Source organism: Anoplopoma fimbria, chromosome 17, assembly GCF_027596085.1.
Source record: "Anoplopoma fimbria isolate UVic2021 breed Golden Eagle Sablefish chromosome 17, Afim_UVic_2022, whole genome shotgun sequence".
Classification (NCBI taxonomy): domain Eukaryota; kingdom Metazoa; phylum Chordata; class Actinopteri; order Perciformes; family Anoplopomatidae; genus Anoplopoma; species Anoplopoma fimbria.
Genome location: NC_072465.1, coordinates 18606263 through 18621625, shown reverse-complemented (window position 1 = coordinate 18621625; position 15363 = coordinate 18606263). Strand labels below are relative to the sequence as shown.

Sequence of the window (15363 nt, the reverse complement as noted above, 5' to 3'; positions counted from 1 at the left end):
TATTCATTCATAAAAATAAAACAAGTGTAATTTCAGGAAAAAAGTATAAGGACTTGAGGGGAAAGGTCTGTAGCAGCTATCATTATGATAACTTGGATGAAATTTGATTGAAATGACAGATTTAGGCATTTTAGCGGAAGTAGTTTGGACACTCGTGGGCTACGAGATTCCAGGCCTCATTGAAGGAGGCGACCACTCTCTCATCTAGAGGACCCTCCTCTGCAGCAGCCAAGTTTTGCTGCAGTTGCTCCATAGTTGACATGCCAATGATAACTCCATCACCAAGATCCCCCTGTAACAGCAGAAAATGTAATGGTCAAAGAGAAAAATTCTGAGTTTCATTTCAAATTGTTGGATGGTAAAACATGTTCCAGCTACTGTAAGCACCAAATATAGCCTTTGACTGTAGGTGTCAGGGTAAATATACAACAACTGACCAGGCACTAAGGGATGAATAGGAGCCAGGATCTGTATAATAACAAACGGTCAGTATGCAAAAGTCCTGACTGCCCATAATTCTACAATAAGCCAGTAAATTTGCATAAAATGATAATGGATAATCAAATAATGTGGGCTTTGTACAGTTAGAACATAAACGCTTTGTTTATTTCTGAAAGGATTGAAGTTAATTTAGAAATTGTTCTCTTAAAAAAAGAAGGGCCAATTAGACATTTGAAATCAAGGATTGAAGTTAATTTAGAAATTGTTCCGGTAAGTATACAGTGGAATATGAAAGTATTCAGACCCCTTTAAATTTTTCACCCTTTGTTTCATTGCAGCCATTTGCTAAAATCTCGGCATTAATGTACACTCAGCAACCCATCTTGACAGAAATGTAGAAATTTTTGCAAATTTATTAAAAAAGAAAAACTGAAATATCACATGGTCATAAGTATTCAGACCCTTTGCTCAGTATTGAGTAGAAGCACCCTTTTGAGCTAGTACAGCCATGAGTCTTCTTGGGAATGATGCAACAAGTTTCTCACACCTGGATTTGGGGATCCTCTGCCATTCTTCCTTGCAGATCCTCTCCAGTTCTGTCAGGTTGGATGGTGAACGTTGGTGGACAGCCATTTTCAGGTCTCTCCAGAGATGCTCAATTGGGTTTAGGTCAGGGCTCTGGCTGGGCCAGTCAAGAATGGTCACAGACTTGTTCCGAAGCCACTCCTTTGTTATTTTAGCTGTGTGCTTCGGGTCATTGTCTTGTTGGAAGGTGAACCTTCGGCCCAAGGTCCTGAGCACTCTGGAGGAGGTTTTCTTCCAGGATATCTCTGTACTTGGCCGCATTCATCTTTCCTTCAATTGCAACCAGTCGTCCTGTCCCTGCAGCTGAAAAACACCCCCATAGCATGATGCTGCCACCACCATGTTTCACTGTTGGGATTGTATTGGGCAGGTGATGAGCAGTGCCTGGTTTTCTCCACACATACCGCTTAGAATTAACGCCAAAAGTTCAATCTTGGTCTCATCAGACCAGAGAATCTTATTTCTCATAGTTTGGGAGTCCTCCATGTGTTTTTTGGCAAACTCTATGCGGGCTTTCAATGTCTTGCACTGAGGAGAGGCTTCCGTCGGGCCACTCTGCCATAAAGCCCCGACTGGTGGAGGGCTGCAGTGATAGTTGACTTTGTGGAACTTTCTCCCATCTTTCTCTGCATCTCTGGAGCTCAGCCACAGTGATCTTTGGGTTCTTCTTTACCTCTCTCACCAAGGCTCTTCTCCCACGATTGCTCAGTTTGGCTGGACGGCCAGGTCTAGGAAGAGTTCTGATCATCCCATACTTCTTCCATTTAAGGATTATGGAGGCCACTGTGCTCTTAGGAACCTTGAGTGCTGCAGAAATTCTTTTGTAACCTTGGCCAGATCTGTGCCTTGCCACAATTCTGTCTCTGAGCTCCTTGGGCAGTTCCTTCGACCTCATGATTCTCATTTGTTCTGACATGCACTGTGAGCTGTAAGGTCTTATATAGACAGGTGTGTGCCTTTCCTAATCAAGTCCAATCAGTTTAATTAAACACAGCTGGACTCCAATGAAGGAGTAGAACCATCTCAAGGAGGATCAGAAGAAATGGACAGCATGTGAGTTAAATATGAGTGTCACAGCAAAGGGTCTGAATACTTATGACCATGTGATATTTCAGTTTTTCTTTTTTAATAAATTTGCAAAAATTTCTACATTTGTTTTTTTCTGTCCCTGGGTTGCTGAGTGTACATTAATGCAAAAAAAAAATTGATTTTAGCAAATGGCTGCAATGAAACAAAGAGTGAAAAATTTAAAGGGGTCTGAATACTTTCCGTACCCACTGTATGTGTGAATATGACAGTAATCTACTGTACGGTTAAAAAAGAAGGGCCAATTAGACATTTGAAATCAAAATAATTTACTTACAATTAAAAGTACAGGTGATAGTTCTCAGTACAGCTGCAACAATTTGTCTATGACAGAAAATAAACTATTCTGATAATTGATTATTAGGTTAAGTCGTTTTTAAGGGTTTCAGAAGTGTTGATCTCACAAAACAAGATGTTTAATGATGTCAACAAGAAACATGGGGAAATGGCATTTGTCACTATTTTTTAACCCAAACTATTCAATTGATTAAGAAAATGTTTTGCAGATTAATCAATAATAAACAACATATCTGTAGGTCTGGTTCTCAGTATGTGCACTATAATGTATAAAGTGACATGCTTGACCACTGATTATTGAAACAGAACTGACAAAAAAAGTGTTTAGATTCTTGAAAGACTAAATGCTTCTGCATGATGAAAATATTTTAAATTAGTTGAATTCCCCTTTTGGTAAAAAAAGAAATATTGTGCAGAGTAAGATATCTACAATTTAATCGAGAGTTAAAATTCCTAATACTCGTGTATACATTGTAATTTCCCTATGATGATGACCAAACATAACATCCTGCCACTGCAGTGATCTATTCACATTAAGTACCTTAAGTTGGGAGTGGTGGTACATCCAGCGCATGGCAGCAGAAGTCATGGTGGGTTTCTCTGAGCCGTACGCCGTCTCCAAGGCCTTTAGTACCAATTCAATTGCCTCAAAGTGACTCTGCTTCCAGTATCTGACAGAGAAGAGGACCGGCACAATTGCTTTTCAGTGCTTCATCAGCTGACAATGTGCATGAGTGCAGACATGGAGAAATCCCTTACATGCAACAACTTAAAACAAGCTAGTGTTTGGAAACATTCTTTGGTTGTTCACCTGTCCCTGTATGCTGCAGCCCAGTTGTTACCAAAGAACCGTCCTGCAGGCTGGGAACCATCTTTGTCTTGGTAATGGTACTTTCCTGTCAGCAGTCCACCTGTAAAGGAGGAATAATTCATTCTTAAATTATCTTGGATATTACTATTTATGCACTCAATATTGTCAGTCACTCAAGAAGAATGCTGTTCTGGTTGCGGCTCTGTGAGAGTGGACGAAGGCACAGTGATGCTTTGAACTACAGTAAATGCTAATGTCAGTATGCTAACATGTTGCTTGATCAAAAGATAAAGGATCACCAGAGTGATAACAATTAATCCTGAGTGCGACATGGATATCTGTATCAAATGTTATTGCAATCTAATAGTAAGTATAGACATTTCACCCAAAACCACTTAAGTCAACCTCATGGTGGCGCCGGAGTCAAACTGAGGGGATCATCAAAATCATAAGGATTTATCTTTTTCGGCATCATTTATTACCCACTATAACTATTTCCTTGAAAGAACAATTCAAATAGCGACTGCAAGGAGGGAAGATATGCACCTGCTAGAGGATTGTATGCGTAGAATCTCATTCCATAGTGTCTCAGGCATGGCAGCAGCTCGGTCTCTACCTGTCTTGTAGTGGCATTGTACATCCCCTGTGAAATGTTGAAAGAGTCCAAGTTAGGGTACAGAAAATAGTGTCTCTATGTTATGAAGGATATTTAACCATGGTTTCCCTCCCAAATTAAAACTCCTGTTATTCTGGATAAGCATTTGCACAATAGAAAACAGGAATTAAAAGCCCAGATATGAGCATGTTAACAGCATGTTAAAGAATGGTTCTTCTAACCCACACACATTAAGTGATTATTGGAAATTAAACTATAACTGCCAGAATACCTGATACACAGTGGGAACAAGCCAGTTGTTGTGTCTACAGATGGTGGCAATTTCAGACACTTCCCACGATGCATAGTTTGAAAGACCAAACTCCTTGAATTTTCCCTAAGGGCGATAATTTCACATTGAATTAGAAATTTATGAAACATTATCAAGTATGTTTCAAATTATAACTCATAGAGAGTGGGGTGTTTGGTCTCTTTGCCTCTTTGTGGAGTTCATTGCAGGCCCTCAGGGTATCCTGGATTGGGTTCTGGTGGTCGGGGGCATGGAGGTAGAAAAGGTCCACACAATCAGTCTTCAGCCTCTGCAGGGAGGTTTCCAGCTGAGAGCGAACACTCTCTGGCTTCAGCGTCTTCCCGTCCCAGGGGTTGGCCTTGGTCGCTAAGCTTACTGTTAATTAAAAGTATTTCATTTACAGGATGTGTGTGGAAGTGTTGTTATAGTGGAAAGTTGGTGCAAAGGTCTAGTTCTTCTAGGTGGAAGAAGTACTTATATCTTTTACTTAAGTAAAAGTATTACCACATTGTAAGTACAAGTAAAAGTAATACATGTAAAGTTTAAATTTAGTTAAAGAACAAAGTATTAGCAGTAAAAAAAAAATAAACTTAAAGTACCCAAAGTAAAAGCTCTGATGAAGAACATCAGAGCTTTATTGGATCATAATTATTAATGCATTCATCAATGTAATGTTTCAGCTGATAAAGGTGGAGCTCATTTCAACAACTTTATACACTTTATCTGCTGGGTACATTGTGGATCTCTCTCCAGGAAATAATAAAGTTATATCTCAACCTATAATAATGCATCATGAATTTATTTGTTGCTTAATATTTGTGTTAATAATCTGCAACTAGAATTATCAGATCAATGCAGGGGAGTGAAAAGTGCACTATAAAAGTAGCAAAAAATGTGAAAAAAGTAAAGTACTAGTTACATTGGACGCTCCTGATATACCTGTCTTGGGGAGATTCATGCCCCCAATGACCGTCTCTGACTTCCCATCCATATACATGAAGGCTGTGTCCACCCGGCTGTGTCCCCGGTCCACGAAAGCCTTCACCATCTCCAGGCTCTGCTCGGCGTCGGCTCGTCCACCGAAGGCCATAGTTCCCAGTAAAGAAACCGGTCGTTTAGTTGGAGACGACGACATGTTTCGATGAGACACAAACCTGGGCGACTGTGTGAGGACTTTCTTAATAACGTGACTCTGTCCAAGTGTGCACAGTCTGACTGTTATCACCCGCTGCATGCTACAAGGCAACAACAACAAGCACACGTCTAGGGGGTAAAGGTCACTGCGAGTGGTGATATGGGAGCGTCGTCAAATTACTTAACCGGTATAAAAACGAAACATGAGTCAATTTGACTGCAAAATGTCGCCTATTTTGATTATTTGCTTGGCTGTAGTTCATGCAGTGCAAAGTGCGTTTTTCTGTGACCATTTCCTGTTCCTGTTATAGACATGAAGGTTAATATTTGTTCAAGTCTCTTCGTTGCATCATATAGACACATAAGCGGTCATTATATCTAGTTGTAGCATGTAGTTCTTAACTTAAACCACAAGGTGTCAGCAAATCACAGTATATTTCTACAAACTATGCTCAGGGGTTCTTCATACAGTCCATGGGTTTCTCCTGCATCCATCAATGTGCAGACTGCAGGCATAATGAACTTATATTGTAATGCAAACATTAACATGTATAGTTTTTAAGTGCATCCTGGCAAAAAAAAAAACATTCATATGAAGCTTTTGTAAACCCCTAGAGGCTAAGAAACCAACACGTGTTTCAACACTGGAACAAAAGCCAAAGTTTGTTGTAAGTTCAATGGTTTGATCAAACAACACACATTTGTTTAAGAATGTGCACCATGTAACCATAATATTAGCTGAAATATTAAAGGTATTACAACCTAGACTTTGAATAAGGGCTCCTGTAAGACAGGGCCTCAAGTTTAGATTGGTATGATGTGTAAACATTTTATTTATATTGTGTTTGAGTAGGGTATATTAGCAAACTAAATAATATAAAATAAATATTCCGATCAGCACAATATAATTGCCACACAGAAATCCTTAGGGGCCCACAAGGTTTGTTCAAGTCTCTTCGTTGCATCATATACACACAGAAGCGGTCATTATATCTAGTTGTAGCATGTAGTTCTTAACTTAAACCACAAGGTGTCAGCAAATCACCGTATATTTCTACAAACTATGCTCAGGGGTTCTTCATACAGTCCATGGGTTTCTCCTGCATCCATCAATGTGCAGACTGCAGGCATAATGAACTTATATTGTAATGCAAACATTAACATGTATAGTTTTTAAGTGCATCCTGGCAACAACAAAAAAACATTCATATGAAGCTTTTGTAAACCCCTAGAGGCTAAGAAACCAACACGTGTTTCAACACTGGAACAAAAGCCAAAGTTTGTTGTAAGTTCAATGGTTTGATCAAACAACACACATTTGTTTAAGAATGTGCACCATGTAACCATAATATTAGCTGAAATATTAAAGGTATTACAAACTAGACTTTGAATAAGGGCTACTGTAAGACAGGGCCTCAAGTTTAGATTGGTATGATGTGTAAACATTTTATTTATATTGTGTTTGAGTAGGGTATATTAGCAAACTAAATAATATAAAATAAATATTCCGATCAGCACCATATAATTGCCACACAGAAATCCTTAGGGGCCCACAAGGTTTGTTCAAGTCTCTTCGTTGCATCATATACACACAGAAGCGGTCATTATATCTAGTTGTAGCATGTAGTTCTTAACTTAAACCACAAGGTGTCAGCAAATCACCGTACATTTTTACAAACTATGCTCAGGGGTTCTTCATACAGTCCATGGGTTTCTCCTGCATCCATCAATGTGCAGACTGCAGGCATAATGAACTTATATTGTAATGCAAACTAAATAATATAAAATATAAAATAAATATTCCAATCAGCACAATATAACTGCCACACAGAAATCCTTAGGGGCCCACAAGGGTCCGAGGTTTTGGCATCAAAACAGTTATGGAAAGTTGCCTTTGCAATTAAAGGAATGCCTGCTGACATCTTGGATTTAACGTCATTATTTTTTGTAGTGGTACTTGAAATAGTTGTTCATTTGTTTGGAGATTTGCACCGGTAAAGTGCAATATAAACTGTGGCCCATATTTCAAAATTTTAAGACCATAGTTTATATTCTATTTCAGAAAAAAAAATATTTGTTATAAGGATCATATTCAATAGTAAACATTTGTGTGTAATGTATCAGATTCATGTGAAGTTAATCTCCATAGCACCGGTTAGTCTTTGGGCATGATGAGGCTGCCATGTGTAGCCTTCTCTGTATACTTGATGGGTATACTTGGACGCAACAGTGCACAGTTGGGGGGGGGAATATGAGAGCCCCTTTAAACCTCTGGGCTTCTAAACAGCTTAATTCCTCCATGGATTTATGTCTATTGGCCTACAAATAGAAAAACAAAGACATGTGTATCTTAAGACTCACTTTTGTTGTTTCAGTTATAAAAACAACAACACATATCTCAGATTAACTCTGATATGTCTGAGAGCATCCGATCTAATTCAAACAATATGTTTTTGGAGCTGGTACCCTCGGAGGTTGCACGGACTGCGGTGACCCGGGTCTCTTTGGGGGTCATGAGCACACATGCGCGCAATTAAAGCTTTGTTCGGAGAGCAGCAGTAGTCGACCCCAGTCGGCTGACCCTGTGACCGCACCATCAGCTGTTTGCCCCGCAGAGCGACCATGAGCTGCTTCTGACTCAACCCCAACCCTCCTCTGTTGCTCTGCGGGTATATAGTATATCACTGCGGGGTTTTTTTTTCTTCTAGATTCTCTGCATGTGCGCTTATGTCTCAGCTCCACGATTTTTGATTAAGTCGATACGCGCACATTGAACTACAGTACCAGTCAAAAGTTTGGACACACCTTCTCATTCAACTACTTTGAAGAATGTAAAATATAAAAACATATTCTGGTTTGTTGAGCATTTGTTTGTTTACCACATAATTCCATATGTGTTCCTTCATAGTTTGGATGTCTTCAATATTAATATACAATGTAGGAAAAAATAAATAATAATAATAATAAAGAAAAACCATTGAATGAGAAGGTGTGTCCAAACTTTTGACTGGTACTGTAGATAAACGCAATATATCTGGAGGGATTGAATATCGGCATACAAAAAGTTATTGTAAACGTAAATATTACAATTAGGCTGAAGTTTATGTCAGGTTTGCACGCGACGTTGCGTTGGTCTGTTTTTAAATCAAATGTGAAGTAAAGTTAACATTCCTCTAATACAGGGTACAGACGAGAACAATACAAATCGCGATTACGAAAAAGTTTAATGCGACTTCCCCAAAAAAATCTGGACCCTATAAACCTTTTCAGACTGCAGGCTGTCTCGTGTGTGTGTGCGTGTGTGCGTGCGTGTGTGTGTGTGTGTGTGTGTGTGTGTGTGTGTGTGTGTGTGTGTGTGTGTGTGTGTGTGTGTGTGTTTCAGAAGCTGCTGAAGCTCTGAATAATAAATGACACCCTGTCCATCCTCCCCCTCCAAACCCACTGCCATCATTACCAAGTCAATGGAGGGAGCAGAAAGCGCTCAGCCTCCTCGACTTCGTTCCCGTCAGTCCAACATCTGCAGTGAAGGAGCGTCTGTTGTGCTGCAGTTTTTTAGTCAGTGTCACACACACACAAACACACACACACACACACACACACACACACACACACACACACACACACACACACACACACACACACACACACACGGCTGAGCGCGAGAATACACACCGCATGTGATGGCTGGGTCATTTTTGGAAAGTGCTGATCATTTCCACGCGGGAGATCCTTTGTGCGCGTTTTAAGTTTCTCCCAGTTGAGAGCTTGGATTTTTTTTATTTTATTTGGGTATTTATTAGGTTTCGTTTTTTTTTTATATGGTTAAACCGCTGAGAAGAACTCACGTGAGTAATACTCATGAATGAGTTAACGAGTTATCCATTCACTTTTTCAAAATCTGATCCAAGAAGAAGAAACATGGGAAGTGTTATTTTTTCTTTTTGCCTCATATTTATTTTAGAGGCTCATGCTTTGCGTTATGGCATCACCAACAATCTCCAACCTTATATGTGAGTAACTTTTTGTCGTATGTTTTGTTGTTTACATGTTGTTTAACTTTCTTAAATTTTCTTTAGGGAAGATTTTACCTCCTCATCTTTCCCAAGATATTTTTACAGCCTCACCTTCCCTTTGAAGTTTGAGTTTGAGAAAACTGCTGGTTCACCTGCACATTCAAAAAACGTGTGTCACAAGACTCAACCAGAGGCAGAAAACTAAGTCTTGTGAAGTGTTATTTTATTTTTTTGCTAGAGGTCTGGATGAGCTATTTTTCATTTAACTGTTGTGCACTATCATCATGCACTTTATTGGCTTCCATGCACAGTATCACTGTAATCAACATGATTATATATTAGCTCCATGTGTACGGTCTGTACTGCATTCCTCACTCTGGCAAATTTAGTTTGAAGCCCCTCAAAGTGAAGAACCAGAATTTTAAACCTCTAAATATTATGAGCATGTATTATGTGAGAGAAGATTCTCTGCGTTTACCTGCCACCATTAATAAGGTCTTTCAGATATGTGAAGTGATCTTGTTTACTGTCGTTTATGAGACGAGCAGCTGAATGTCTTAAGATTCTCCTTAGGCAGAACCTTCCCGGCTTACCTTTGAGTGTACCAACAGAGTAAATGTTTCAAAGATCATGTTGCGTTTTTTTTTTTTGACGAGGCTCCTCTGTGCGCTGCAGCAAGTGATGTGAAAAAAAATCCAGTGGCAGGTTTGCCTGTTAACCCAGACACACTTTGTGTAAGGAGGACAAAACATAACAGTTAGAAAGGCTTATCGTGTTTTACCTGAGGGCGAAAACGTTAGCTGTCTCCTGCTTCTGCTGACATTCAGTCTTGTACGTACAAGTGAAAACATGCATGTTCTACGTATGTCCAGTGATAACTCTATAACTGTCTTGTGTGAATTGTCTGGAAAATTGTGGCATGTTTTTGTATTATTCATTATTGTGAAAATATTATGCAGTGAAGTGGTAACTGTTTACATCATGTGTTTTTGTTTCCCGGCAAACCAGTGGCTCACATCTAAAACATTTGATCTTGTCTGGAAATTATTTTGTTTAAAACTGAAACAGCAAATCCTTAAGCCACCCTCTAAAATACTTTCAGGTAACAATTTCAGATGAGTACTGAGTTTAGTTTAAGATGCAGGTAGCATTTTGTGCAGCTCAGCATTCTAAAAGATAATAAAGGAGGAATTCCCCTTAAATCTTTAAAAATACCAAAACCATCAATCAATCATAAGCAGCTTCACACCTCGGCACAGGTAATGCCCTCACAGACACTACTAGAGAACGCTTCGTAAGCTTTGTCCATCTATATTTAGTGCAACATTTCTCACAGCATTCATAAATTGCCCCCACTGCCACCTGTACGTCTGTAAAAACCTTTTGACAGCTTAAGTATTTTCCTTCCCTGTTTTCGTTTCAGGCCAAATGTGTGTGTGGAGAAGGAGGTGACGCTGGTCGCCCAGAGGCAGCCGTGTGTGCAGGCCTTCACACGCATGGTTAAAGTGTGGAAGCAAGGCTGTGTGGGACAGTCATGGTGCATGGGATACGAGAGGAGGTGAGTAATGCTCCTCATTTGTTGTATGTCGTTTCTCCCCTCTTTGTAGTAAATACCTGTGAGTATGTACTCACAAGAACACTCCCATCTTCACCTGCAGGGGATGAAGTACTGCTTTGCTGATTAATCTCTGGCTAGAGCAAAGCATTAATTATGCCTTCATGACTCATGCAACCAAAATGTATCAGAGAGGGCATCATCCGTCATTAGACAGTATCAAACAGGATTAGCCTCTTGACCGCCTCTTTCCTCTCAGTCTCCATCGCTCTTGTTCTGTAATCACAGCTTTGAACCTCTCATACAGTAAAGGTGAAGCCCCACTAATTCGGGGTTACCCACTATTTAACACCCAGGCGTCTTTGCAGCCAGCATTCATGTGAAGGAGCATCCTAACGCTAACATTTTAGCCCTGTCTCTGTGTCAGGAGTTTCTCACTTTGCTGCTCACACTCGCTTTCACAGCGTTATTTACAGTGTTACAAAGTCAAAGGTTGCTTTGAAGGCAGCCAAAGCCACAATTACTCGCTGTAAACAAAACGTGTTTCCACAATGCGTAATGACCGTGGAGCAATGAGAGGGGTCCCAAAGTACAGGGAAAGGCACTGTTCTCTGAAGTTGACTCTGCCAGTCTCACACTTTAAAATGGCGCCTTTAAAGGTCTGGGAAAATGTTTGCCTAACATTGTGTTGCCTGTCACTTAAAAGGCTGCGAGTCGTTTGATCAGATGACATGTTTGTTTTTCCTAATCCCGTGGTATTCAACCACATGAAACATTAAAAATTACATGTGATATGTCAGATAATGTCAGATAATCCCTTTGTCTATACTGTACACCTTTCCATTCAAACACTGCTGTTTTAAAGTGGAATACTACAAAAACTCCTTTATTCTGTCGGTACTTGTTTTATTTGTTTTAAGATTGGTATAGTAACTGCCACCACTGGTTTGATTGAATTTTTTTTATTGATGTTTGTCATGTTAACAGGACAGCGTACTACACTGCATACAGACAAGTGTACAGACAGGATTATCAGACTGTGTATAAGTGTTGCCCTGGATGGTCTCAACTTAATGGAGAAGCAGGCTGTCTGTATCGTAAGTATCCTCAACTTTCCATATTTTACTACTTTCTACCTCTTTAATAAAATAAAAAAAATCACACTTTTAAGGTTTTGCTGGTAGGTATGTTTACTAAAAGGCAATATGTCTTTTCCTGACTCCGCAGGAGGAAGGGTGCTTCAATCATCACTTCACCCTTGGCACAGACCTCTGAATGAAAGGTTTTTAGAAAAAGGTCAATAGGGTCAAGAGATGCTTTGCCCATCCAGACTCCTCAGCAGATGTTATCAGTCAGTGCCACGTCCACACTACTTGTGTTGTTACAACAGTCCCACAAGGTTTTGATGTGGACGATGGGAACAAAAAAATCTCAAGTGGTGAAAGACTTTAAGTGTTGACATATGGCTTAAAGAGGTTTGCATTGTAGTTTCCTGTTCTACTCTCAGCAAAAAAACATTACGATTAAGGTGAGGTCATGGCTCTGTAGCGCTCCTTTAGTTTAGGACAGATAGTTCGTCTGGCAGTCAGCTTTACAAGTCGTGCTATTTACTTTAATACATTGAAACTCCATACGGACCACAATCCCCCTCTAGCTGTGGACTCATGTTTAAATCTTGGCCCACCTCCATATAGTCATGCCACTCTTCTCATTCAGAGGTGTGACATGGCAGTGCAGGGCAGAGCTTTGCATTATGGATATAAAAACAGACAAGCCCATCCAGTGTTTACCCGAACCAATCACAGTCAATGCCCCCCAAAACAATACCCATAAGCTCATGGTGGGGAGACCACCTGCTGATACGCACAAAAAGAACAAAGAAAAACCTAAATATGAATCTCCCCTCTGTAAATTCCAATCCACGGGTCCATGTATGGAGGGGTAGTTCTGTTGGTCACACTGGGGCTGCCAGCAGCTCATCTCCTTGTGGATAAGCTTAGCTTCACACCACTGAGACCAAGAAGGCTCCTTTGATGGGATTTCACAGCCAGTGATCCAGAGCACATAGCCTGCATACCATAGACGGACCCTTGACAAAGCCTTCCTGTAAACAGTTTGTCCCCTGTCCGGTTGACTGACAGGAAAGTTCCACTTCCTTACTCTCATTGCTCTCCTGGAACTGACCCGCAATCTCAATGGCTAGCGCTGTCACCCACAGTACAGGCACGTTACTGTCCGGGGATAGCCCTCAGATGGGAAGTTGCCGGGATGTGGAGCGAGAGAAGATCTCCTGGATGTGCCTGTCATCGGTGTCTTATTATGGCATTTACGTTCTCCTCAAAGGGCTCTTTGTTTCCACAGAAAAGGTTATGGTATTAAATTATACAGTACAAAGAAGCATTACGCTGCCTGCTCTGCAATGAGTTTGTTTTGTTTTAAAAACTCCCATAAAGAAATTCCTTAAAAATGCATTCCTCAGGACGGTCCAGTGTTTCCCCTCACTTAAGTAGACAGAAGGTTTTGTTTCTCTTTTTCGCGTGACAATGGCTGCCCTCTTCGACGTGAGGCAGGGCTTTTATCTCTGTAACCAAAGCCGTGGCAGCACTTTGAGATGGGACAAACTAATCACCCTTTTCTCTGAGCCATTGAACCAGGATAAAAGGAAGCTCACACCACAATCCTCCCTCTCCCTCTCCTGCACACTTTGCTATGCACTATCTGCACTGTACCTCAGTCAGCACAATGCAATCTGTGGGGCTGTTTTCAACAGCGCCTCCAACATCCAAAAGGAAGAATCTGCTCTGCAAAATGTACAGCTTTAGCAAATCCCCTTAAAACCCCCAAAAGGGTAAGATTGTGAAGATGGGAATGCTTTGTGTTTGAGATAGTGATGGAGTGTCTGGCAGTCCTGAGTTTTCTCTCCGCCTTGTTGTCCCTCTTCCTCTCTCTGTGTGTTCCCTAATAAAATGTATTGAGGCAATTAGGCAAATTACTTCTGGCTATTGTGAGGTAGTTGAGCAGAATTGAGGCTCTAATCATGTAGTCCACACAGTGGCTTGTAAGTTGTTGCAAGTCCAGCAGTTTGTCCTTCCTATAGCTCACCTTTGGTTCTCTTCTGCTTCTATATCCACCCATTGTACAGATGTTGACATCCTGTCACATTCTTGCAGTGAATGGCCTCACTTGTAGTGCTTTCTAGCAGTCTGTGCTCATTATAATCAGATACATGTTTGGAGAAAGAATATACCACAGATCTGGTTATTTTTTGCTATTTTGGCCCACTACTTGTTTTTTTCCATATCTTTTATATTCAGGCTACTATCATCCAATTAGGAAGCTTTGTGCGTTTTCCATTTCCACAATAGCAATGATTTAGAGTTTTTGTATCCAAGTTCTGATGTTTTCCAGCATTATTGCACACAGAAAATGCAGAAATGCACTAAATCCCTTACCTTGGAGAAGCTGCAACCAGAGAATAGTTGGCATTTTTGCTAAAGAAATGACTTAAATGATTAGTTATATGATCAGTTATCAAAATAGTTGCTGATTAACTTTCCTTTATATTAAAGATCTTAGAGCCACATCTATTCAATGTTTTTACAATACATCTAATGACTTCCAGTCTACCGGTGACTTCTGGAGGCAGAATGCATTTCTTTAAACCCCCGAAGTGCAACTGAGGTGACTTTTGTGTGTTTTGTAAAGACTCAAATTGGCTCGATGATTATCTTGTTCACCTGAAGGTGAAGAACTCTTGACTTTGTGATGGCGCCTTCCTCCATTTAAACCTTTGGAGGAGCACTCAATAAGTGAGTTAAACCTTTTACCCAAGCAAGTAGCCACAGGACGAATGAGGATGGATGGGGTTAGGCAGGAGTGGAAACAAGTTATATTGATTGACGTCAACAATCAACTTTGTGACAGGGACTGAGGGGCAGGGACAATGGCTCCTCCAGTTTGTCGTCCTCATTAACTGCTGAATAGGAACTGGCCCCCTTTTGTGGTTGGAGCAGGCTGGGGAAGGTAGCTACATGTGAAATAGGCCCAGTTGTCAGAGAAGAGGAAATGGCCCTCTGTCTATCCATGGGTGGTCTGTATGTGTGTGTGTGTGTGTGTGTGTGGAGACGGCATGGTGCATAGCTGATAACACATAGACCCAGACTCCTACAGAGAAACAAACAGGAATTAACCTGGGACATAACATTATGCATATAACTAATGAGTAATGTGCAGCAGAGGTTGTAAGGTCAGCATAATACTGAAAACAAATTGTGTGGCTGTGAGCGAGTTTATGCCTGACGTCGTGAGGTTTGTGTGATGCTAGCTGAAAGAACTTCAAATGGGAACAGATTGTAGAATTACACCTATTCCAGTATGGGTCTGGCGAGCAAACATGACCGTCAAAGTCTCTGAGTTGCAGATGTGGGTGTTTTGTGGGATGGTGAAATTAGACGGGCTGAGCCAGTAGCTTATACACGGTGTGAACAAGCCACTTGTTTTTCAAAGTTGTGGTATATGATTCCTATTTGGTCTGAG

The 15363-nt window shown here is 40.6% G+C and overlaps 2 protein-coding genes across 2 annotated transcripts in view; one reads left to right on the top strand and one right to left on the bottom strand.

Annotated features, from left to right (window-relative positions):
* Nucleotides 1-67: 67 nt before the first annotated feature.
* On the bottom strand, nucleotides 68-5545 carry akr7a3 (aldo-keto reductase family 7, member A3 (aflatoxin aldehyde reductase)). Its single transcript, XM_054616721.1, has 7 exons — nucleotides 5065-5545; nucleotides 4313-4500; nucleotides 4108-4212; nucleotides 3767-3863; nucleotides 3221-3320; nucleotides 2951-3080; nucleotides 68-292 (listed from the first exon to the last, which is right to left on the bottom strand). The coding sequence occupies exons 1-7, from the start codon at nucleotides 5357-5359 to the stop codon at nucleotides 131-133; spliced, it is 1077 nt and encodes a 358-aa protein (XP_054472696.1). The 5' UTR covers nucleotides 5360-5545; the 3' UTR covers nucleotides 68-130.
* Nucleotides 5546-8666: 3121 nt separating this feature from the next.
* megf6b (multiple EGF-like-domains 6b) overlaps nucleotides 8667-15363 on the top strand; it is a 57544-nt gene continuing 50847 nt past the window's right edge. Inside the window, exons 1-4 of the mRNA XM_054617730.1 lie at nucleotides 8667-8814; nucleotides 9221-9269; nucleotides 10696-10830; nucleotides 11815-11924. Of these exons, the coding sequence (XP_054473705.1) occupies nucleotides 8667-8814; nucleotides 9221-9269; nucleotides 10696-10830; nucleotides 11815-11924 (442 nt within the window). The remainder of the gene's footprint in view (nucleotides 8815-9220; nucleotides 9270-10695; nucleotides 10831-11814; nucleotides 11925-15363) is intronic.

Bases quoted from the DNA above. Each gene is read 5' to 3' on its own strand.
- akr7a3 (XM_054616721.1), bottom strand. From the start codon at position 5,359: ATGCAGCGGGTGATAACAGTCAGACTGTGCACACTTGGACAGAGTCAC. The intron at 4,501-5,064 runs GTATATCAGGAG...TTTAATTAACAG, and splicing joins CATGAATCTCCCCAAGACAG to TAAGCTTAGCGACCAAGGCC. The intron at 4,213-4,312 runs GCAAAGAGACCA...TATCGCCCTTAG, and splicing joins GCAATGAACTCCACAAAGAG to GGAAAATTCAAGGAGTTTGG.